The 26,651-nt window shown below is 40.6% G+C and overlaps 1 protein-coding gene across 1 annotated transcript in view; it reads left to right on the top strand.

Moving 5' to 3' along the window:
- Nucleotides 1-26,651, top strand: part of LOC128645074 (cytosolic phospholipase A2 delta-like) — a 183,387-nt gene that overhangs the window by 115,323 nt on the left and 41,413 nt on the right. Inside the window, exons 12-13 of the mRNA XM_053697830.1 lie at nucleotides 11,978-12,114; nucleotides 24,633-24,855. Coding sequence (XP_053553805.1) covers nucleotides 11,978-12,114; nucleotides 24,633-24,855 — 360 coding nt within the window. The remainder of the gene's footprint in view (nucleotides 1-11,977; nucleotides 12,115-24,632; nucleotides 24,856-26,651) is intronic.

The following is a 26,651-nucleotide window of genomic DNA, read 5'->3' as shown; positions in this document are numbered from 1 at the left end:
GAAAGTAAGTGCCAGAGGCAGATGGTCCTGTGAAATCCACCACCACGAGGGAGAGTCTCTAGTTAGGGTACCAGATTTATCCTCTGTGATAAATCAGAACGGTCTCCGTTCCATTGACTGAGCATGCAAAGCTGCAGAGGTCGATGACAGAACTGAGCAAAAAGAATAGCAGACTGGAGAAAAAGGCAAGAAGCAAGAAGTTTTTGGATTTTTTCATGGACAAGGAATCTATGATTGTCCCTAGGAAAAACACTCGTGTTGGTGGAACTAGAGAAGTCTTTTCCAGATTCAGTTTCCATCTGTGGGAACGTAGAAAAGACAACAACATCTCTGTATGAGATTTTACTAGTTGAAAAGATGACACCTGAACCAAGATGTGATCTAGAAAAGCTGCCACAGCAATTCCCTGGGATCTGATCACTGCCAGTAGAGCCCCCAGAACTTTTGTGAATACTCTGGGAGCCGTGGCAAGACCAAACGGAAGTGCAACACACTGGAAATGCTTGTCCAGAAAGGCAAACCTTAGAAACTGGTGATGATCCCTGTGAATGGGAACGTGTAAATAGGCGTCCTTCAGGTCTATGGTCATCATGAACTGACCTTCCTGAACCAATGGAAGAATGTAACGAATAGTTTCCATCTTAAAGGACGGAACCCTGAGGAATTTGTTGAGGCATTTTAGGTCTAGAATGGGACGGAAATTTCCCTCCTTTTTGGGAACCACAAAGAGATTTGAATAGAATCCTAGTCCCTGTTCTTTCACAGGAACTGGAACAATTACTCCCAGGGATAATAGGTCCTCTACGCACTTTAAGAAGGCCTCCCTCTTTACTTGGTTTGAAGATAGTTTTGACAGGAGAAATCTGCCCCTTGGAAGACAAGACTTGAATCCTATTCTGTAACCCTGGGATACTTTGTCCACAGCCCACGGATCTGGGACATCTCGTATCCAAGCCTGCTGAAAAAGAGAAAGCCTGCCCCCCACATGATCCAAAATTGGATCGGGGGCGGACCCTTAATGCTGATTTAGAATCAGTGGAAGGTTTCTTGTTTTGCCTCCCCTTATTCCAAAGCTTACTGGACTTCCAAGAGTTCCTGGATTGCTCTGGCTTGGCAGAAGAGGAAGACTTCTGTCCTTTAAACTTGCGAAAGGAGCAAGAGTTAGAATTTTGTCGACCTTTAGGTCTATTTTTCTTGTCCTGAGGTAGGAAAGATCCCTTTCCACCCGTAATTTCAGAAATGATTTCCTCCAGACCAAGCCCAAATAGAGTTTTACCCTTATAGGGTAAAGCCAAAAGCTTGGCCTTTGAAGATACATCAGCCGACCAAGATTTTAACCACAGAGCTCTGCAAGCTAGAACAATGAAGCTAGACATCTTAGCACCCAGTCTAATTACCAGCATGTTGGCATCGCAGATAAAGGTATTGGCCAGTTTAAGAGCTTTGATCCTATCTTGGATCTCCTCTATTGTAGTCTCTTCTGTTATCAGATCAGACAGGGCATCACACCAATAAGATGCTGCTCCCACAACCGTAGCAATACTTGCCACAGGTTGCCACTGTAAACCTTGATGGATGTACATCTTTTTTAAGTAAGCCTTTAGCTTCTTATCCATGGGATCCTTAAAGGAACAACTATCCTCTATAGGAATGGTGATTCTTTTAGCTAGAGTAGAGATAAGTCCTTCTACTTTAGGCACAGTGCGCCATGAGTCACGAATGGAGTCAGCAACAGGAAACATCTTTTTAACAACAGGGGAAGGGGAAAAGGAACCCCTGGCTTATCCCATTCATGAGCTATAATTTCAGACATCTTGTCTGGAATAGGAAAAACATCCACAGAAGAGGGAGAATCATAAACTCTATTAAGTTTAGTAGACTTTTTAGGGTTGATGGTTCAGAGTCATCCAAAGTAGCTAGAACTTCCTTCAGAAGCAACCAGAGATGTTCAAGCTTAAATCTGAAATTAACTTCTTCAGATTCAGAAGATTTTTCCCCCATTGTGTCAGAGTCTAAGATCTCACCTTCAGAAGCTACTGAAGTATCCTCATCATCAGACATTTGGGTAAGGTTGACCAGCGCTTTAGCGGGGTCAGAAACCTTACAAGCAGACTAATGTTTTTCCTCTTATGCTTACCCAAAGTAGGGAAAGCAGATAAAGCCACAGATACTGCAGAAGTTATCTGTGCAGCAAAGTCTCTTGGCAAATAAACACCCCCAGGATGTTGCTGAGAGGAGCTCCAGGGCACTGCATGTGAAACAGCTATAGCTTGAGACATTTGAGGAGAAAGCTGAGACATGGCATGGACAACAGTATCCTGAGAGATTGATGGCCCTGAGAGGGGTTCCTTATCCTTAGATAATAACATCTTATTTAAGCACGTGGAACAAAACTGTATAGGAGGAATCATTTGAACCTCCAAGCAATACAAACATTTAGCAAAAGATACTTCTAGATTAGTATCCATAATGAAATTGGAGCCCACAAGAAACTAAAAAAGCCAGCCTTATAAAATAAGGTAATAAAATGAACCCCATAATTCCTCTTATAAATTAAGTGCCTGCATAGTCGCCCAAGAATAAATCCTTGAATAAAGGGATTATCATGTCTCAAATAAAATCCACTGAGTATTAACCCTTGAAGTGCTGTCCTTCCAACCTAGAAGGCAAGAGCACTTACCTGTGGATCCAGCTGCAGGGCAGGAACAGTTTCTTAGGTGTGCTAGACACTCCACTCTCTATCAGGGACCTTCAGAAAAAGAACAGAGTAACCAACCCTGGCTTTCTATAAAGGGGTAGCAATAATGTTAGAAATAAAGCAAAGACAACCTTGCCGCTTTCTAACTGCTAATAGCCACCACTACTCTTACTAAAGAGATTGACATGGACATAGCTTAGCCCCAAATCCTTGCTTGCAGGTAAAAGTACCCATAAAATGATTAAATATCTTCAGACACCCTCTTCGCACATCCTCCATTGACAAAGTTATATACAAAAAATATAGAGAGAGAGGGCGCCAGTGGCTAAAGATATTGACACTTTCTAAATACAAAATATTTAGTTTTATTCCAAATTGATTGCAATGAAATATAAAAGTTGGGACGTCTCCCTTAATCATAAGATAACCTATAGTAGTAGGTAAACATAAAACCTTAAAATCAATGTGTTATTAAACTCCGTAAAAAAGGGGTTAAATACCCATACACAATATCCGCTAAATAGCAGTCTGGCAATAAACAAAAGAAATTCTCTACAGAATATGTAGTACTCTTATAGTTACTTGATACAGTGTATCTTTGTATCTTTTCATGGAAGTCCTTCCAATTTCAAATAATATTAGAGTCACTAATAATCAAGTCTCTTATTGCTTTTTAAATAGAGAATTTTTCCAATATATACCATCAGCTTTAGTGCTTATTAGCCTTTATTAAATTTCAGTTTGGTCTTCATGCTAAATTATGTAGCAGTCATGTTGAAAAAAACGTTAAACAGATATCCCTTATGGCGATATTGTTCTTACTTCAAGGACACAGTTTGTATAACATACAATGATTAGAGGGTACCTGTAGGGTGTTTGTTGTTAGAACAAGTTGGTACATTACCCTGCCATAACTTGAAATACTGCTGTTACTTTACAGGATTCTTGTCCAGGTGAATCTGGCGTCTGACGTCACAGACTTTTTTCTTCACTCTTGGAGGTGTAGATGTATATTGCTATTTTTCAATATGCAAAAAGTAGCGATGTAAACCTGTATTCCTGCACTTAGTGCTCTGCACGCAGGGAGGTTCTTTGTTGGTATTCAAGCTCCAGCTCAATTTGACTTGTTGATATTGATATAAATTAACCCGGGTTAAATAAAAGTTAGTGGATTGCACTGAAAGCAAAGGATGTGTTAGTAACACAGTAATAATGCCACACACACAACGCGTTTCGCCCTTCTCAGGGCTTTATCAAGATGTTAGTGGCATACATCAGGCTTCCTTATAACAGGTGTCATTCACTATTGGTGGAGACATAATTGGTAGCTCCCACATTTTCTCTCATTAAGGTGGTATTGACTGCTATTTAGCGGATATTGTGTATGGTTATTTAACCCCTTTTTTTACGTAGTTTAATAACACATTGATTTTAAGGTTTTATGTTTACCTACTACTATAGGTTATCTTATGATTAAGGGAGACGTCCCAACTTTTATATTTCATTGCAATCAATTTGAAATAAAAAAAATATTTTGTATTTAGAAAGTGTCAATATCTTTAGCCACTGGTGCCCTCTCTCTATATAATTTTTGTATATAACTGGCTATCTAGACAATTTGAGGAAGTTGTCTTTTAGGTGTTTGGTATTGTTTCCAAAGCGCAACACTATTACTTATAATCTATTACTTATAATCTACCCTTCATTGACAAAGGCAAAGAGAATGACTGGGGATTATGGGTAAGGGAAGTTACACTTAAAGGTACAGTCAACCCAAAAATTACTATTACTTATTTAATTTAGTTAATTAACGATTTTTACAGCCAACTGTAGCCCAATTTTCATCTAAATAAACTTTGCCAGTAAATATACCTACTAGTTCTCATCTGGCCATTTTGAAATGGCCGCCTGACCCCTCCTTCTCTGACGTCTCCCAAAGCTTCCACTACATGATCCTGTCGATCCTGCGCGTTCCTATGTCTCTCGCATTTTGCAATGAGCCGGAAGAGGGGTATGTCTCCATAGCAACATGCAGATGCTTTTTTACAATGTTAAAAGCCTTATTATACTAGAACAAGCCTTAGCTACACAAGTCATCCGTACATTTATAGGGGTGGATGAAACATGCAAAAAAACAGTAAGGGCTCCCTAGCACTCTGATGTGTCCAGTAACATTGATCCAGAGTCAGAGTGAAGTAAAATAGATGCAAAAAAGTTTCCCACTCCTTATAGCAAAAGAACTCTCATATGCAGTCAGTGGGATGTGGGTGCTTATTTCATTAGTTAATCTTGCATAAGTTTTGCCCCAAACCCTTCTGTACAGAGGGTGTGTGTTTCTGCCTATGTGTTTGTGTGCGTCACTCTACTTTTTCCATTCACAGCACATGCTGCACTCTCTGATTGGCCAGTTGCCTTCGTGTGGGCGGAGCTTGACAGGCAGCTTCACTGTGTAAAAACGTCCCTTGCCTGAAGACTGATGCTCAAAAAGTTCTGAAGTTTTTCTAGTGCTTTCCCGAGCAGCAAACGACTGACTCTGCACCCAGCCTCCCCCCGCCCCCAACACGCAGAAAGTGGCACCGCACGGGGGAAGCGCTTTCTTATTATTATTAACTCTTCTGGGACAGTCACTTGCTCATAGTAGATGCTTTGTGATCCTGATCACAGTGAAGCTGCCTGTCAAGCTCTGCCCACCCAAAGTCAACTGGCCAATCAGAGAGTGCAGCATGTGCTGTGCTGTCCAATATTAGGTAATAAAAGTGAAAGAAATGTACATATTGTAACAGCAAGAGCATTGTGTAGCCAGTTACCACCATCTTTTACTCAGCAGTCAAATTCTAGGCAAACCATCATCAATCTTGTTGACAGATTTTAAACATAGATATTTTATTAAAGGGACATTTAAGTCAAAATAAACTTTTATGATTCTGATAGAACATGCAGTTTTAAGACACTTTTCAATTTACTTCCATTATCACATTTTACACAGTATTTTTATATTCACACTTTTTGGGGAATAAGATCCTATTGAGCATGTGCACAAGCTCACAGGGTATACGTATACTAGTCTGTAACTGGCTGATATCTGTCAATGGATACAGGGGGCAGGAACATGGAAGAAAAAAAAAATCTGTCAGAAAAAAAATCTACTGCTTATTTGAAATTCAGAGTAGGTGTTAAATCATTGTCTTTTTATTATGCACTTGATAATTATGTAATTCTACTGCATTGAGTGGTCCTTTATTGAGTAAGAAGACGTCTGGGCGCTAATCAGCTTGTCTCATCTCACCAGTGCCTCCTTTATCAGGGTCCACTGACATAAAATTGGGAGAATCATCTTACCAGAAGAAACAATTGTTTTGTGTGATATCTACTCCGGCAGTCACCTTGTATCAGCTGTGGGCACATGGAAGCCTGAGTGTCACATATGGGTCTTGGAGGCCTACCCTGTGGCCAATATCATTTATGCTTCTTTAAAGCAAAAAATAATTTCCCACTTTTACCCCAGAACACACACATTGTCCATTTTTACCAAAATGACTGAAATCCCTCTTCTATGACCTATCTACTCTATCCAAATTCGTCTGCATATACAGTAGCTTCAAACACTTCTGCCTTAGGAACATGAGACCTGACACAGCTAACTTTGCAAACTGACTTATAGGTTGCTAAGTCAAGTGCAAGCCTGATTTACAGCATGTCATTTATAGGGGCCGATGTAACAAGGGCCGAATGGCCCCTGATCGCCCTGTTTCCGCGCAAGCCTTCAATTGGCCGGCAGTTAAGAAGCAGCTCCTAAACTAGTCCACCGCCTCTGAGTCGGTGGACATCAATCAACCTGATCGGATACGATCAAGTTGATTGACACCCCCTGCTAGCGGCTAATTGACCGCTAATCTGATTGTGAACTGCTTGTGCAATGATAAATGCAGACAGCGTATGCTGTTGGCATTTAGTGATGTCCGGCGGACATGATTCGCTACATCGAATCATGTCCGCCTGCCATTTGATAATTCGGCCCCATAGTATTGTAGTGCAAGATGATGCAACTTACCTTCTCATGGCTGCATGTTTCAGAACCATGAAGTTAAAGGGACATAAAAGCCTTTCATGATTTAGAGAGTGTAACATTTTAAACAACTTTCCAATTTACTTCTATTATCAAATTTACTTTGTTCACTTGGTATCCTTTGTTAAAAAACAGGTAAGAAGCTATAGGAGCATGCACGTGACTGGAGCAAGATACGGCAGCAGTTTTAATAACTATGTTACACAATTGCAAGAACAGTAGGTGTTTCCTAACAAGTACTGCTCCAGACATGTGTATGCTACCTATCTATATATCTTTTCAACAAAGAATACTGTCATGAGATGCAGGACATATGCAGGACACAGCAATGATGGTACAACTCTATTTTATTACAGAGCATAGCAATACACATCCAGACAGGTTGATTGTACTAAACTAACTGCGACACAGACACCGGACCTAAGCCCCGCCCACATGCTAGTGACATCACATCCTGCTCTCATCACATCTTCCCCTTTTTCAAAGGCAAAGCATACATTCGCATATATTAAATAACAAGGTACACCAACAGGGTGTACAACAACATTTTGTTTTAGAACATTATAAAAACAGATAGATTAGAAAACATGAACAAATAAATTACATCCTGACTTGGACATCGGGGTAGACTACCCTAGTCCACAGTGACCATGGGATTATTCTGCCCATACTTCCGGTCACTGTTCTAGCTAAAGTCAGTCCCTGTATCGGGCCGGAAGCCTCACCACTCTTCCGCTTGATGTAACTTTGCATGAACTGTCCTCTGATACAGAAGATGGTGAACAAGAGTCTGCTGGAGGCAAAGATATATCCCCGCTATGATCTTGCTGAGGGGAAGGCACCTCTCTTAGAACAGGGGATCCCACCGGCGGTGGTACTGAGGTATCCGGTTCCAGACTCTCAGGTACAGGCTGAAGATGTCTTCGGTTACGGCGTGTAACCGTCCCTCCCTCTGTAAGGACTGTGTAAGACCTTGGTTCTGGAGAGCGGCCCACTACCGTAGCAGGCGTCTTCCATTTCTTCTCATCATCCAGTTTAATTCTGACACTTTGGCCCGCTTTCAGTTCCTGTAAAGGCCTGACAGAATGTCTCCTGTCGTAGAAGAAACGATAACCCTTTTTGGCCTCTTCATCCCTCCTAAGGACTTCGTCCCGAGGAACAGGGCCAGGCGGCTTGAAGACACCCACTGAGGGTAAAGTGGTGCGAATCTGGCGTCCTAGCATCAGCTGTGCCGGGCTAAACCCGGTGGCTTGAATGGGCGTCGCCCTGTATGACAAGAGGGCTAGGTACGGTTCAGATTGCTTTAGAATGAATTTTGTTGTTTGAACTGCCCTTTCAGCCATTCCGTTGGCCTGCGGATAATGTGGACTTGACGTGGAATGTACAAAATCATATTCCCTGCTGAAAGCACTGAACTCTGTAGAAGCGAACTGCATGCCATTATCACTCACCAGCTCCATTGGAATGCCCCAGCGGGCGAACAAGCTCTTCAGGCGAATGATAACGGCCTGACTTGTGATATCATTCAGGGGTGCTATTTCCAAATACCTGGAATAGTAGTCGATAACAACAAGAAACTTTTTCCCGTGCAGTTCGCACAAATCAGCAGCTATTTTCTGCCACGGCCCCTCAGGCAGCGGAGTAGACATTAAGGGCTCCCTTCTCTGAGTAGGCCGGCGTTCCCGGCAAAAGGCACATTTAGACACGTGATTTGCAATGTCGGAGCTGATCCCAGGCCACCACACAGCTGTAGCTGCTCTTTCTCTGCACTTTGTAATGCCTAAGTGGCCATCGTGAATCCTGTTTAACATCTCCTTCCTCATGCTGACAGGAATTACAATACGGTCTTGGAACAGCACCAACCCCTCCAGCTCCGTGAGCTGCGACCTCTCTGGCTGGTAAGCATTTAAAGACATCCAGGCTGCCCGGCTCTCGGGCCAGCCATCTCTTATGTACCTTATAACTTCTTGCAGATCTGTGTCCAAATATGTCTCTTTCTTTATCTCTTCCAGTTTCCTTGAAGAAATGGACTTAGAGGCCAGAACTGAATCAACATACACTTTTAAATCCGACTCTGTGGAGGATTCTTCAGCAGCAGCCAGCGGGAGCCTGGACAGTGTATCTGCCACAACCAGCTGCTTCCCCGGCACATGCACTGCCTGAACATTGAACCTGAGCAGTCTCATTAAAAGTCTCTGGCATCTCAAGGGTGTTTTGTCGATGTCATAAGAATTGATAAGAGGGACTAGCGGTTTGTGGTCAGTTTCCAGACTAAATTTCTCCAAACCCACTAGATAACGCTGAAAGCGCTCACAGGCCCAAACTGCAGCCAGGCACTCTTTCTCAATTTGAGCGTATTTTGACTCCGCAGCCGTCAGTGTGCGGGAACAGTAGGCGATGGGCTGTAGTTTGTTGTCATTCAGCTGCAGGAGTGCAGCCCCCAACCCATAACTGCTTGCATCAGCACTAACCACAGTCTTTTTTGAAGGGTCGTAGAACCCCAGCACTGGGGCAGACCCCAGCAGGGACTTAGCATGCAGGAACGCTTTTTCTTGTGAGGGTCCCCAGACCCAGGCAACATCTTTCTTAAGCAACTCTGTGATAGGGTGTAAAACTGTTGATAAATCTGGAAGAAACTTGCCCACGTAATTTACAAGGCCCAATATCTGTCTCAGCTCATGTACATCAGAAGGGCTTTTCATCTGTTCGATAGCCCGAATTTTCTCGGGGTCCGGCTTGATGCCATCCCCGTTGATGATATGCCCAAAGTAGCATAATTCAGTTTTCCTAAAATGACATTTTTCTTTATTCAGTTTCAGCCCAGACTCTTTGATAGCCTGCAGCACACAACTCAAACGCTGATCATGCTCCTCCACTGTAGACCCATACACTAGAATGTCGTCCATGACGACTGCTGTGCCCACGTGGCCACTCAGGAGAGAACTCATTTCCCTTTGAAAGATCTCAGGAGCGGAGGATATCCCAAAGGGAAGTCTGCAGAAGCAGAACCGACCTACCGGAGTGATAAAGGTAGTCAGTTTGCGGCACTTTGGATCCAGGGGGATCTGCCAAAAGCCGCTAGAAGCGTCTAATGTGGAAAAGAACTTCGCCCCAGCCAACTTCGGGGCTATATCTTCCAACGTCGGCAGCACAAATCTCTCCCTCTTCACTGCCTCATTCAACCTTTTCAGGTCCACACAGATGCGCACCTTCCCATTTTTCTTTGCAACTGGAACAATGGGGGCACACCAATCAGTTGCTTCAACAACCTCTTCAATAACCCCCATAGACTTCATGCGCATGAGCTCTTTCTCCACTTGAGGCATGAGCGGGAACGGAATTCTACGAGGAGTAGAAATACTGTATGGGACTGCATCACTTTTAAGTGCTATACGGACAGGTTTGCAGTTCAGTAGGCCCAACTCGCCAAACATATCTGCAGAGACCTCATTCACTCTGGCCACGAGGCCCAAGTCACAGGCTGCTTTTCTGCTCAATAAACTGTTAACACACTGACCTCGGATCACATGCACCCACATGGTGAACTTTTTTTGTTTGTACTCACAGCTGGCGAGAAATTTCCCCACACAATCAATGCGGCCACCAGGACTATGGACGTTTGTCGTAACCTTCGCCAGCTGGGGCTGTCGAGGCAGTTTCATAAATTCAGCAAAAGACATTACAGTGATATCAGCTCCTGTGTCAATCTTAAAATCAACATTGGCTCCCATTACAGTAAAAGTAACTTTCCAATCTTCCTCTGAGCTTGTCCGTTCCACAACAGACCCCACAAAAGACACTTCCTGACCCTCCTGGTCACTGTCCACCTGCATCTCCTTAATGTATTCAGTTTTACACACCACTTCAAAATGGCCTATTCTGTTACATTTTCTGCATCTTTTATCTCTGGCCGGGCATATGGCACTCTGATCATGAGCCCGGTAGCACCGTGTGCATCGGCCATGTTGCGCCCATCCACTTCTAGGCCTTTCCAGTACTTTTGATCTACCGCTCACACTGTGCCTTTCACTAGTAATTTTTCTAGACTGTTGCACTTCATCCACAATACTCTCAGACCTCAGATCAGCACTTTGCTTTTTCACCAGTTCACTCTGGCGGGCCATCCTAATAGCCCCTTCTAACGTTAAATCAGGCTCTAACTGCAGCTTCAGGGAGACTTCAGCATCTGCAATTCCAATAACTATTCTGTCTCTGATTTGCTCTTCTTTAGCAACACCAAACTCACAGAATTCAGCTAATTCATACAGGCTGCGCACAAATGACTCCACAGATTCTCCCACACGCTGATTACGTTTGTGAAAACAAGCTCTCTCATGAATCACATTTCTTTTGGGCACAAAGTGGGCACTGAGTTTATCCATAACTATATCAAAGTTAACTTCTTCCCCTTCTTGAAAAGTAAAAGCATTGAACACTGGCTCTACATCTTTCCCCATGGAGTATAAAAGAGAATTAACTTGTACTTCACCACTCTCCTTGTTCAGTTTGGATGCAATCCTGAAGCGCTGAAACCGCTGACGCCATGTGGGCCAAGCTGCAGGCTGAGAAAAGTCAAAAGGCTCAGGTGGGGTAAACTTTGACATTGCAATCGATCAGGAACAGAAGCGCAGTCCAGAACTTCTGACACCATGTCATGAGATGCAGGACATATGCAGGACACAGCAATGATGGTACAACTCTATTTTATTACAGAGCATAGCAATACACATCCAGACAGGTTGATTGTACTAAACTAACTGCGACACAGACACCGGACCTAAGCCCCGCCCACATGCTAGTGACATCACATCCTGCTCTCATCACAAATACCATGAGAACAAAGTATATTGATAATAGAAGTAGATTGAAAACTTTTTTTAAATTGTATGCTCTGACTTTGTGCTGACTCACAAATGAAAAGTTTTGCGTTTCATGTCCCTTTAATAGATTCAAAACATATCTACCTTATCTTGGAATGCCTGTCAGCTGCCTTGCAACAAACAATGAGTTCATGGCTAGTGAATTTTAAGATAAGTGTATATTTTTGGAGGGGTAATATGAGTATAACTGGTGACTGCTTGGAGAATTTCACATTGTCACAAGATAATATACACAGTTATCTAGAGAATTGTAAGGCTAAATGCGCATATGTGTAGTTTTAAGCTGTTATAACGATTAGTATGTTTAAAACATCTTTGGCTTCCTGTTAACAGATTCCTGTTGTGGCTGTTATGGCAACTGGAGGAGGAGCAAGAGCCATGTCTTCTCTTTACAGCCATCTTGATTGCCTGCAGAAGATGGGTCTTTTAGACTGCATAACTTACATTGCAGGAGCTTCTGGATCCACATGGTAATACATCCATAAACAAGCATGTGACAAATTATTCTGAATTTAATGGGACATTAAACATATAGCAATATACCAGCATTACAAACTGCTTTTCAAAAGTAATTTTTATTAAGGCAATTTACAAGGTTTTGCAAATAATGAGCAGTTCAGGGAAACACCTCTTGGTGTAATCCATGCTTCTGGTCATTGCTATGAGGGTGACTATGTTACACTTGACTTTACAGCAGCAAAATTACATTTATTGTGGTAAGGCTGTGGCTGCAGCAACATTTTTTTCAGCCCTAGCAATGGACAAGAACAAGGGTGAAGCAAGCTGTTGCTAATCTGTTTGGAATTATGCATGCTCTGTTATTCCAACAGTAAAATGGTAAAACAAGCATTTATAGGAGACCATGCTTAAAGGGACATTAAACACTAAATACATGCTAGATAGAATGATGCATTCAAAGAAAAGATTAGTCAATGACTAACATGTAGATGTATCTTTTAAAGTTTTATTAGTTGTATAAAAAGTGACAAAATAAGTGTTAAGTTTTAGTGTCTATAAAACACTGGGAGCTGCCATGTTGTAACTTGTGTTACCTTCTCTGCTGTGGCCAATTAGGATCAGTTATAAATAGGTCACTAGAGTGTGCAGCCAATGGTTGTGCTGGATTTAACAGTGTTCTGCACTTCCATTTCTAACAGGAACTGAAAAGCTCACAATTTTAGGGATAGGAAAGTCAAAAATAAACTTGCATGAATCAGCTAGAGCATGTCATTTTAAGACACTTTTAAATTCACTTCTATTTTTCCTGTTCTTTTAAATGTGTTTAAAGCATCAAAGAATGAGGCCAAACATAGAACAGAACACTTCCTCCATGGTGATATATTATCATAATATATTTCAAGATTTTAAGTCGGAGTTAGGTCTTATATTTCTTTCATGTAATTAGCAAGAGTCCATGAGCTAGTGACGTATGGGATATACATTCCTACCAGGAGGGGCAAAGTTTCCCAAACCTCAAAATGCCTACAAATACACCCCTCACCACACCCACAAATCAGTTTTACAAACTTTGCCTCCTATGGAGGTGGTGAAGTAAGTTTGTGCTAGATTCTACGTTGATATGCGCTCCGCAGCAAGTTGGAGCCCGGTTTTCCTCTCAGCGTGCAGTGAATGTCAGAGGGATGTGAGGAGAGTATTTCCTATTTGAATTCAATGATCTCCTTCTACGGGGTCTATTTCATAGGTTCTCTGTTATCGGTCGTGGAGATTCATCTCTTACCTCCCTTTTCAGATCGACGATATACTCTTATATATATACCATTACCTCTGCTGATTTTCGTTTCAGTACTGGTTTGGCTTTCTACAACATGTAGATGAGTGTCCTGGGGTAAGTAAGTCTTATTTTTTGTGACACTCTAAAGCTATGGTTGGGCACTTTTTATAAAGTTCTAAATATATGTATTCAAACATTTATTTGCCTTGACTCAGGATGTTCAACATTCCTTATTTCAGACAGTCAGTTTCATATTTGGGATAATGCATTTGAATCAATCATTTTTTCTTACCTTAAAAAATTTGACTTTTTTCCTGTGGGCTGTTAGGCTCGCGGGGGCTGAAAATGCTTCATTTTATTGCGTCATTCTTGGCGCAGACTTTTTTGGCGCAAAAAATCTTTTCCGTTTCCGGCGTCATACGTGTTGCCGGAAGTTGCGTAATTTTTTGACGTTCTTTTGCGCCAAAAATGTCGGCGTTCCGGATGTGGCGTCATTTTTGGCGCCAAAAGCATTTAGGCGCCAAATAATGTGGGCGTCTTATTTGGCGCTAAAAAAATATGGGCGTCGCTTTCGTCTCCACATTATTTAAGTCTCATTTTTCATTGCTTCTGGTTGCTAGAAGCTTGTTCTTTGGCATTTTTTTTCCATTCCTGAAACTGTCATTTAAGGAATTTGATCAATTTTGCTTTATATGTTGTTTTTTCTCTTACATATTGCAAGATGTCTCACGTTGCATCTGAGTCAGAAGATACTTCAGGAAAATCGCTGCCTGGTGCTGGAACTACCAAAGCTAAGTGTATCTGCTGTAAACTTTTGGTAGCTGTTCCTCCAGCTGTTGTTTGTATTAAATGTCATGATAAACTTGTTAATGCAGAAAATATTTCCTTTAGTAAAGTACCATTACCTGTTGCAGTTCCATCAACATCTAATGTTCAGAATGTTCCTGATAACATAAGAGATTTTGTTTCTGAATCCATTAAGAAGGCTATGTCTGTTATTCCTCCTTCTGGTAAACATAAAAAGTCTTTTAAAACTTCTCTTTATCCAAATGAATTTTTAAATGAACATCATCATTCTGATTCTAATGATTCTTCTGGTTCAGAGGATTCTGTCTCAGAGGTTGATGCTGATAAATTTTCATATTTATTTAAAATGGAATTTATCCGTTCTTTACTTAAAGAAGTCCTAATTGCATTAGAAATTGAGGATTCTGGTCCTCTTGATACTAAATCTAAACGTTTAGACAAGGTCTTTAAATCTCCTGTAGTTATTCCAGAAGTTTTTCCTGTTCCTGGTGCTATTTCTGAAGTAATTTCCAGGGAATGGAATAATTTGGGTAATTCATTTACTCCTTCTAAACGTTTTAAGCAATTATATCCTGTGCCGTCTGACAGATTAGAGTTTTGGGACAAAATCCCTAAGGTTGATGGGGCTATCTCTACCCTTGCTAAACGTACTACTATTCCTACGGCAGATGGTACTTCCTTTAAGGATCCTTTAGATAGGAAAATTGAATCCTTTCTAAGAAAAGCTTATTTGTGTTCAGGTAATCTTCTTAGACCTGCTATATCTTTGGCGGATGTTGCTGCAGCTTCAACTTTTTGGTTGGAAACTTTAGCGCAACAAGTAACAGATCATGATTCTCATAGCATTATTATTATTCTTCAACATGCTAATAATTTTATCTGTGATGCCATTTTTGATATTATTAGAGTTGATGTCAGGTTTATGTCTCTAGCTATTTTAGCTAGAAGAGCTTTATGGCTTAAAACTTGGAATGCTGATATGTCTTCTAAATCGACTCTACTTTCCCTTTCTTTCCAGGGTAATAAATTATTTGGTTCTCAGTTGGATTCTATTATCTCAACTGTTACTGGTGGGAAAGGAACTTTTTTACCGCAGGATAAAAAATCTAAGGGTAAAAACAGGGCTAATAATCGTTTTCGTACCTTTCGTTTCAACAAAGAACAAAAGCCTGATCCTTCATCCTCAGGAGCAGTTTCAGTTTGGAAACCATCTCCAGTCTGGAATAAATCCAAGCCTTCTAGAAAAGCAAAGCCAGCTTCTAAGTCCACATGAAGGTGCGGCCCTCATTCCAGCTCAGCTGGTAGGGGGCAGATTACGTTTTTTCAAAGAAATTTGGATCAATTCCGTTCACAATCTTTGGATTCAGAACATTGTTTCAGAAGGGTACAGAATTGGTTTCAAGATAAGACCTCCTGCAAAGAGATTTTTTCTTTCCCGTGTCCCAGTAAACCCAGCGAAAGCTCAAGCATTTCTGAAATGTGTTTCAGATCTAGAGTTGGCTGGAGTAATTATGCCAGTTCCAGTTCTAGAACAGGGGCTGGGGTTTTATTCGAATCTCTTCATTGTACCAAAGAAGGAGAATTCCTTCAGACCAGTTCTGGATCTAAAAATATTGAATCGTTATGTAAGGATACCAACATTCAAAATGGTAACTGTAAGGACTATCCTGCCTTTTGTTCAGCAAGGGCATTATATGTCTACAATAGATTTACAGGATGCATATCTGCATATTCCGATTCATCCAGCTCACTATCAGTTTCTGAGATTCTCTTTCCTGGACAAGCATTACCAGTTTGTGGCTCTGCCGTTTGGCCTAGCAACAGCTCCAAGAATTTTTACAAAGGTTCTCGGTGCCCTTGTGTCTGTAATCAGAGAACAGGGTATTGTGGTATTTCCTTATTTGGACGATATCTTGGTACTTGCTCAGTCTTCACATTTAGCAGAATCTCATACGAATCGACTTGTGTTGTTTCTTCAAGATCATGGTTGGAGGATCAATTCACTAAAAAGTTCATTGATTCCTCAGACAAGGGTAACCTTTTTGGGTTTCCAAATAGATTCAGTGTCCATGACTCTGTCTTTGACAGACAAGAGACGTCTAAAATTGATTTCAGCTTGTCGAAACCTTCAGTCTCAATCATTCCCTTCGGTAGCCTTATGCATGGAAATTCTAGGTCTTATGACTGCTGCATCGGACGCGATCCCCTTTGCTCGTTTTCACATGCGACCTCTTCAGCTCTGTATGCTGAACCAATGGTGCAGGGATTACACAAAGATATCTCAATTAATATCTTTAAAGCCGATTGTACGACACTCTCTGATGTGGTGGACAGATCACCATCATTTAGTTCAGGGGGCTTCTTTTGTTCTTCCGACCTGGACTGTAATTTCAACAGATGCAAGTCTTACAGGTTGGGGAGCTGTGTGGGGGTCTCTGACGGCACAAGGGGTTTGGGAATCTCAGGAGGTGAGATTACCGATCAATATTTTGGAACTCCGTGCAATTTTCAGAGCTCTTCAGTCTTGGCCTCTTCTGAAGAGAGAATCGTTCATTTGTTTTCAGACAGACAATGTCACAACTGTGGCATACATCAATCATCAAGGAGGGACTCACAGTCCTCTGGCTATGAAAGAAGTATCTCGAATTCTGGTTTGGGCGGAATCCAGCTCCTGTCTAATCTCTGCGGTTCATATCCCAGGTATAGACAATTGGGAAGCGGATTATCTCAGTCGCCAAACGTTGCATCCGGGCGAATGGTCTCTTCACCCAGAGGTATTTCTTCAGATTGTTCAAATGTGGGAACTTCCAGAAATAGATCTGATGGCTTCTCATCTAAACAAGAAACTTCCCAGGTATCTGTCCAGATCCCGGGATCCTCAGGCGGAGGCAGTGGATGCATTATCACTTCCTTGGAAGTATCATCCTGCCTATATCTTTCCGCCTCTAGTTCTTCTTCCAAGAGTAATCTCCAAGATTCTGAAGGAATGCTCGTTTGTTCTGCTGGTAGCTCCAGCATGGCCTCACAGGTTTTGGTATGCGGATCTTGTCCGGATGGCTTCTTGCCAACCGTGGTCTCTTCCGTTAAGACCAGACCTTCTGTCGCAAGGTCCTTTTTTCCATCAGGATCTCAAATCCTTAAATTTAAAGGTATGGAGATTGAACGCTTGATTCTTAGTCAAAGAGGTTTCTCTGACTCTGTGATTAATACTATGTTACAGGCTCGTAAATCTGTATCTAGAGAGATATATTATAGAGTCTGGAAGACTTATATTTCTTGGTGTCTTTCTCATCATTTTTCCTGGCATTCTTTTAGAATTCCGAGAATTTTACAGTTTCTTCAGGATGGTTTAGATAAAGGTTTGTCTGCAAGTTCCTTGAAAGGACAAATCTCTGCTCTTTCTGTTCTTTTTCACAGAAAGATTGCTAATCTTCCTGATATTCATTGTTTTGTACAAGCCTTGGTTCGTATAAAACCTGTCATTAAGTCAATTTCCCCTCCTTGGAGTTTGAATTTGGTTCTGGGAGCTCTTCAAGCTCCTCCATTTGAACCTATGCATTCATTGGACATTCAATTTCTTTCTTGGAAAGTTTTGTTCCTTTTGGCCATCACTTCTGCCAGAAGAGTCTCTGAATTGTCTGCTCTTTCTTGTGAGTCTCCTTTTCTGATTTTTCATCAGGATAAGGCAGTGTTGCGAACTTCTTTTGAATTTTTACCTAAAGTTGTGAATTCCAACAACATTAGTAGAGAAATTGTGGTTCCTTCATTATGTCCTAATCCTAAGAATTCTAAGGAGAAATCATTGCATTCTTTGGATGTTGTTAGAGCTTTGAAATATTATGTTGAAGCTACTAAGACTTTCCGAAAGACTTCTAGTCTATTTGTCATCTTTTCTGGTTCTAGAAAAGGCCAGAAAGCTTCTGCCATTTCTTTGGCATCTTGGTTGAAATCTTTAATTCATCATGCCTATGTTGAGTCGGGTAAAACTCCGCCTCAGAGGATTACAGCTCATTCTACTTGGTCAGTTTCTACTTCCTGGGCGTTTAGGAATGAAGCTTCGGTTGATCAGATTTGCAAAGCAGCAACTTGGTCTTCTTTGCATACTTTTACTAAATTCTACCATTTTGATGTGTTTTCTTCTTCTGAAGCTGTCTTTGGTAGAAAAGTACTTCAGGCAGCTGTTTCAGTTTGAATCTTCTGCTTATTTTTTCATTTAATCTTTATTTTGGGTGTGGATTATTTTTTTCAGCGGAATTGGCTGTCTTTATTTTATCCCTCCCTCTCTAGTGACTCTTGCGTGGAAAGATCCACATCTTGGGTAGTCATTATCCCATACGTCACTAGCTCATGGACTCTTGCTAATTACATGAAAGAAAACATAATTTATGTAAGAACTTACCTGATAAATTCATTTCTTTCATATTAGCAAGAGTCCATGAGGCCCGCCCTTTTTGTGGTGGTTATGATTTTTTTGTATAAAGCACAATTATTCCAATTCCTTATTTTTTATGCTTTCGCACTTTTTCTTATCACCCCACTTCTTGGCTATTCGTTAAACTGATTTGTGGGTGTGGTGAGGGGTGTATTTGTAGGCATTTTGAGGTTTGGGAAACTTTGCCCCTCCTGGTAGGAATGTATATCCCATACGTCACTAGCTCATGGACTCTTGCTAATATGAAAGAAATGAATTTATCAGGTAAGTTCTTACATAAATTATGTTTTTTTTTTAACTATGTTGCATTTAAGAAACTATTACTATGACCCAGATTCACAAAAGTCCTAACTTGTGGATACACTTCAGTCATTGTTATAGAAATAGCTGAGAGAGGCCCTTGTCCACATGTATGAGTGTAGCGTCCAATCACAAACATAGTTGAAATTTTAAAATAATGAACGTTTTTGTATTATGAGTGGATACACTGCTATGCTGCTATCTGTATGTTGTATTATTTTATAAATACAGATAAGTACAGATGATTAAAGGGACACTGAACCCACATTTTTTCTTTCATGATTCAGATAGAGCATGACATTTTAAGCAATTTACTCCCACCTAGATTACGAGTTTTGCATTAAGAGGGGTGTGGTGCTAACGATCAGTTTTCCCTCACCGCTCACTTGCAGACAACGCTGGTATTACGGGTTTTTAGAAACCCGGCGTTAACCGCAAAAAAGTGAGCGAAGAGCAAAATGTAACTCCACATCTAACCTCAATACCAGCGCTGCTTACGGTAGCGGTGAGCTGGCTAAACGTGCTTGTGCACGATTTCCCCATAGGAATCAATGGGGGAGAGACGGCTGATAAAAAAACCTAACACATGCAAAAAAGCAGCGTAAAGCTCCTAACGCAGCTCCATTGATTCCTATGGGGAAATAATTTTATGTCTACACCAAACACCCTAACATGAACCCCGAGTCTAAACACCCCTAATCTTACACTTATTAACCCCTAATCTGCCGCCCCTGACATCGCCGAACCGTACATTTTATTTATTAACCCCTAATCTGCCGCCCCCAAAGTCGCTGCAACCTAACTACATTTATTAACCCCTAATCTGCCGCCCACGTCGCCGCCACTATAATAAACATATTAACCCCTAAACCTAAGTCTAACCCTAATCCTAACACCCCCTAACTTAATATAATTTAAATAAATCTAAATAAAATTACTACAATTACCTAAATAATTCCAATTTAAAACTAAATACTTACCTATAAAATAAACCCTAAGCTAGCTACAATATAATAGTTACATTGTATCTAGCTTAGGGTTTATTTTTATTTTACAGGCAACTTTGTATTTATTTTAACTAGGTACAATAGTTATTAAATAGTTATTAACTATTTAATAACTACCTAGTTAAAATAAATACAAATTTACCTGTAAAATAAAACCTAACCTAAGTTACAATTACACCTAACACTACACTATACTTAAATTAAAGGGACAGTCAACACCAGAATTTTTGTTGTTTAAAAAGAAAGATAATCCCTTTATTACCCATTCCCCAGTTTTGCATATCCAACACAGTTATAATAATACACGTTTTACCTCTGTAATTATCTTGTCTCTAAGCCTCTGCTGACTGCCCCCTTATTTCAGTTCTTTTGACAGACATGCAGTTTAGCCAATCAGTGCTCACTCCTAGGTCACTTTACGTGCATGAGCTCAATGTTATCTATATGAAACATGTGAACTAATGCCCTCTAGTGGTCAAAATGTATTCAGATTAGAGGCAGTCTTCAAAGTCTAAGAAATTAGCATATGAACCTCCTAGGTTTAGCTTTCAACTAAGAATACCAAGAGAACAAAGCAAAATTGGTGATAAAAGTAAATTGGGAAGTTGTTTAAAATTGCATGCCCTATTTAAATCATGAAAGGTTTTTTTTGGACTTGACTGTCCCTTTAATTACCTAAACTAAATACAATTAATTACAATTTAAAAAAATTATCTAAAGTACGAAAAAAACACTAAATTACAGAAAATAATAAAATAATTACAAGATTTTTAAACTAATTACACCTAATCTAATCCCACTAACAAAATAAAAAAGCCCCCCAAAATAAAAAAGCCCTACCCTACACTAAATTACAAATAGCCCTTAAAAGGGCCTTTTGCGGGGCATTGCCCCAAAGTAATCAGCTCTTTTACCTGTAAAAAAAAGTACAAATACCCCTCCCAACATTAAAACCCACCACCCACAGAATTAACCCTACTCTAAAACCCACCCAATTGCCCCATAAAAAAATCCTAACACTAACCCCTTGAAGATCACCCTACCGTGAGATGTCTTCACCCAAGTCTTCATCCAGATGGCATCTTCTATCTTCATCCATCCGGCGCGGAGCGGGTCCATCTTCAAGACATCCGACGCGGAGCATCCTCTTCAAACGACGGCCGACGACTGAATGAAGGTTCCTTTAAGTGACGTCATCCAAGATGGTGTGCCTTCAATTCCTATTGGCTGATAGAATTCTATCAGCCAATTGGAATTAAGGTAGAAAAAATCCTATTGGCTGATGCAATTGGATCAGCCAATAGGATTGATGTTCAATCTTATTGGCTGATTGCTTCGGCCAATAGGATTTTTTCCACCTTAATTCCGATTGGCTGATAGAATTCTATCAGCCAATCGGAATTGAAGGGACGCCATCTTGGATGACGTCACTTAAAGGAACCTTCATTCAGTCGTCGGCCGTTGGATGAAGAGGATGCTCCGCGTCGGATGTCTTGAAGATGGACCCACTCCGCGCCGGATGGATGAAGATAGAAGATGCCGTCTGGATGAAGACTTCTGCCCATCTGGAGGACCTCTTCTGCCCGGCTTGGATGAAGACTTCTGCCCGTCTGGAGGACCACTTCTGCCCGGTTGGGTGAAGAAGTCTCACAGTAGGGTGATCTTCAAGGGGTTAGCGTTAGGTTTTTTTAAGGGGGGATTGGGTGGGTTTTAGAGTAGGGTTGGTTGTGTGGGTGGTGGGTTTTAATGTTGGGGGGGTATTTGTACTTTTTTTTTACAGGTAAAAGAGCTGATTACTTTGGGGCAATGCCCTGCAAAAGGCCCTTTTAAGGGCTATCTGTAATTTAGTGTAGGGTAGGGCTTTTTTTATTTTGTTAGGGGGATTAGATTAGGTGTAATTAGTTTAAAAATCTTGTAATTATTTTATTATTTTCTGTAATTTAGTGGGGGGGGGTTTCGTACTTTAGATAATTTTTTTAAATTGTAATTAATTGTATTTAGTTTAGGTAATTAATTTAATTATAGTGTAGTGTTAGGTGTAATTGTAACTTAGGTTAGTTTTTATTTTACAGGCAAATTTGTATTTATTTTAACTAGGAAGTTATTAAATAGTTATTAACTATTTAATAACTATTGTACCTAGTTAAAAAAAATACAAAGTTGCCTGTAAAATAAAAATAAACCCTAAGCTAGCTACAATGTAACTATTAGTTATATTGTAGCTATCTTAGGGTTTATTTTATAGGTAAGTATTTAGTTTTAAATAGGAATAATTTAGTGAATTGTAGTAATTTTATTTAGATTTATTGTAATTATATTTAAGTTAGGGGGGGTTAGGGTTAGACTTAGATTTAGGGGTTAATACATTTAATATAATGGCGGCGACATTGAGGCGGCAGATTAGGGGTTAATAAATGTAGGTAGGTGTCGGCGATGTTAGGGCAGGCAGATTAGGGGTTAATAATATTTAAATAGTGTTTGCGATGTGGGATTGCGGTGGTTTAGGGGTTAATATGTTTATTATAGTGGCGGCGATGTCTGGTTCGGCAGATTAGGGGTTAAAAATTTTATTTTAGTGTTTGCAATGTGAGAGGGGGGCCTCGGTTTAGGGGTTAATAGGTAGTTTATTGGTGTTAGTGTACTTTTTAGCACTTTAGTTAAGAGTTTTATGCTACAGCGTTGTAGTGTAAAACTCTTAACTACTGACTTTAAAATGCGGTACCAGGCTTGACAGGAGAGGGTCTACCGCTCACTTTTTGGCAGACTCGTAATACCGGCGCTATGCAAGTTCCATTGAAAATATAGGATACGCAATTGACGTAAGAGGATTTGCTGTATTTCCGAGTCTGGCCAAAAAAGTGAGCGGTACACCTGTACCTGCAAGACTCGTAATACCAGCGGGCGTTAAAAAGCAGCGTTGGGACCTCTCAACGCTGATTTTTAACCCTAATGCACAACTCGTAATCTAGCCGTCCTATTATTAAACTTTCTTTATTCTCTTGGTATCTTTATTTGAAATGCAATAATTTAAGTTTAGATGCCGGCCCATTTTTGGTGACCTGGGTTGTTCTTGCTGATTGGTGGATAAATTCATCCACCAATAAAAAAATGCTGTCCAGAGTTCTAAACCAAAAAAAAAGCTTAAATGCCTTCTTGTTCAAATAAAGATAGCAGGAGAACAAAGAAAAATTGATAATAGGAGTAAAATAGAAAATTGCTTAAAATTGCATGCTCTATGTGAATCACGAAAGATAAAATTTGGGTTCAGTGTCCCTTTAAGTTTAGTAACTACACAATGCAATTATTTGGTGAGGTAATTTGTCCAGCTTGTAGTAAGCGGAGTGGCCCCAATATTTTTATTGAGGGTTAAGAGTTGTGATCTGTTATTCACTTGTATAAGCCTGAAAAAGGGTCAGGAATCTCAAACGCTTGTCCACTTGATCTATATACATGTTCTTACTCCAGGGGGCCGATTTATGGTGCTGCGATTGCAGCAGTTTCCGCGCAAGCCTGCTCCTTAACTCGTCCGCCACCTCTGAGGTGGGGGACAGCAATCATCCCGATCGTATTGACACCCCCCTGCTAGCGGCAGATTGGCGCAAATGTACAGGGGGCGGCATTGCAAATGAAATGCTTGTGCAATGATAAATGCTGACAGTGTATACTGTCTGCATTTATCGATGTCGGGCGGACATGATCCGCTACAGCGGATCATGTCCCCCCAGAACATGATAAATCGCCCCCTACGTGTGCTGCCTACATTTTACTCTTGATACATATAAGCTGTTTGGGGAGAGCTCAGAAAGCATGCAACCAGGGGTCAAGTTGAGCGGGAACGCATGGGAATGGAGTTCCTGCACTATTTTTGCAGGTGGAACTAAGTTCCCCCTGGACAGAGAACAGAAACACTTCAGTAAACACTGCTGCTGCTGGTGGGAGGAGCTGGAGCAGTCTGTTTAGAGGGATAGTGAGATCATCTAGTAATGGTCAGCAACACATCCTACAATACACTAAATGCAAGCCTGTCAGCAGTCCTGCTGTGTGATCACCCCGTAATGTGTGGAACACATGGTGCTTACATTTCTGTGTGGCTTGCTCTGGTGTTATTTAGCTCCCCTCAGCAGAAATAGGACTATTGCACCCTAAATAGATGAGACTCTGTGACAGAGGAGGACTCTCAGGCCCAAAGGCAACCATTCAACCCTTCATTGGTTTTAAATTGCTTTCATTAACCAAAGTGTATAGATTATATACATATAAATGCATTGTGTGTATGTAAGTGTGTGTGTAAAACAATATTAATTGTGAGGGGGGTGGTAATTTCCCACATTTTTTTTTTATAGGACTTGACCCCTGCATGCACCCTACCTTCATATTAATGGAGTGCTGTTCTCATTATTGTTTTGACTGTATAAATTATGTTTAGCCTTTCCTGCCTTCTCACCAAGGGCCTGATTATTAAAAAAAAACTCGCCAGCATGGTGAGAAATAATGCAATAATTGCAATGTATGTGTCACATCCAAACGCTGTATAACTAGATAAATGGCTCTCAAGCTAAAATTTGCCTTTCTAAAATTCTTTAAGGGACCTCACATTACTAATGAGACTTCTTTGATAATCTCATCAGAGCCGAGAGCTTTAGGTCATCTGGCCCCTAGAAACAATTATCCCTCTCTTACAGTTTATAATACTTTTTTTTCCTTCTTTAGGACCATGAGCAAACTTTATGAAGATCCTGATTGGTCACATAATGATCTGGCAGACTCAATAATTAATGCAAAGAAGCATGTCACAAAAAAGAAGACAAAAGCATTTTCAATGGAGCGCCTGAAATACTATCGTCAAGAACTGAATCAGTCTGCAAAGGAAGGACACAAGACCTCTTTTACAGATCTGTGGGGGCTGATGCTTGAAGCCATGTTCAACAATGGGGTAAAAAAAACATTGTAAACAATGTTTCATTCAAATTCAGTGTTTCTTTGTTCACAGTGATAAAATGGTAAACTAATGTAACATTAAGTGACCACTTGTCAAGTTAATTACTCAAACCTTTATTCTAAATGGTTTCTAAATTTTTCTAAGTACATTTATAACCCTAGGAAAGGGTTATATTACTAGTAGGGAAGTGGCCAAGGAACGGCAGTTAGTTCAGTAGGTTGGGCTAATGAAACATAATCTATTTGCATCCTAAGAGATCGATTTATGAAGCAGCGGATGCTGCTTCCGACCCACTCCGCTTCAGGTCCGCCTGAAGCAGAAGTTAAGAAGCAACGGGCGTAAGACTCCTTAACTGACTCCTTAACTGGCTCGCCACCTCTGAGGCAGCGGACAGCAATCAGTCTGATCGGATACGATCGGGTTGATTGACACCCCCTGCTAGCGGCAGATTGGCCGCGAATGTGCAGGGGTCGGCATTGCCCAAGCACTTCACGAGAAATGTATGCGTCCGATACAGCAGATCATGTCTGCTCGCACTATAATAAATCGGCCTCGATCGGGTTGAATTCTGGCGATTCCTGTCCGCCTCGTCAGAGCAGGCGGACAGGGTTATGGTGCAGCGGTCTTTGTGACCGATGCTTCATAACTGCTGTTTCTGGCGAGTCTGAAGACTCGCCAGAAACACGGCCCTTCAAGCTCCATTCGGAGCTTGATAAATGGGCCTCATAGTCTTTTTTGACAAAAATTTCATTTTGATTTAGTTTTAGTCATAGGGGCCGATTTATGAAAGTGCGAGTGGACATGATACAATGTAGCGTATCATGTCCACCGCACATTTATAAATGCCGACAGCATTATCATTGCACAAGCAGTTCTTGTGAACTTCGGTCGGATTGATGTCCGCAGTCTCAGAGCAGGCGGACAAGTTATGGAGATATGTCTTTAGACCGCTGCTTCATAACTGCTGTTTCCGACGAGCCTAAAGGCTGGCGCGGAAACAGGGGCATCAAGCTCCATTCGGAGCTTGATAATTCAGCCCCATAGTCTTTTGACTAAAATGCCATTTTAGTTTTAGTCGTATTTTATAGTCATCAGAATTTCTTTAGTTTTATTCTCATTTTAGTCCAGTTTTAGTCAACAAAATTAACACCGATTGAAAGGATCATGTTTAACAATACAGGGGGAGATAGATACGCCATGCTAAATAAAAGTGAAGTATATTGGATTTTTAGGACACTAACAGCCTGGTAAACCTTTAGGAATTAATGAATAATCTGATTTACAACTATTTATTGGTTAAAAAGGATATCACTTATATTACACTGATACATATTATGCATATTTAATTTCAATCATATTGTTATGACCAGTTATAAATAGTACACACCTTGATTACATTTCTCACATTTTTAATTATGTTATTTCAGAAAGGTTGCACATGCACACCTTTATAAAATGACTTTCAGTCATATAATTTATATTATCAAGTCACATCACAATTATGCACTATTTTATTCATCACTAATTTACACTTTTATTCTCACAACACCAGTACTTAATTAAATTATAATTAATTAGTTCATTATTTTGTTTCAACTTTATTCTGTATTGCTGCTTACTAATCCAATACAAGTTCATGGTATTCAACTATATTTGGACATTCTTAGTTTCACTATTTCCAGCGGCACACACTCTTAGTTTCACTATTTCCAGCGTCACACACTATTAGTTTTACTATATCCAGCGTCACACACTCTTAGTTTCACTATTTCCAGCGTCACACACCCTTA

Source organism: Bombina bombina, chromosome 1, assembly GCF_027579735.1.
Source record: "Bombina bombina isolate aBomBom1 chromosome 1, aBomBom1.pri, whole genome shotgun sequence".
Classification (NCBI taxonomy): Eukaryota; Metazoa; Chordata; class Amphibia; order Anura; family Bombinatoridae; genus Bombina; species Bombina bombina.
The sequence above is the reverse complement of the archived record's forward strand: the minus strand, read 5'-3'. Positions and strand labels throughout refer to the sequence as shown.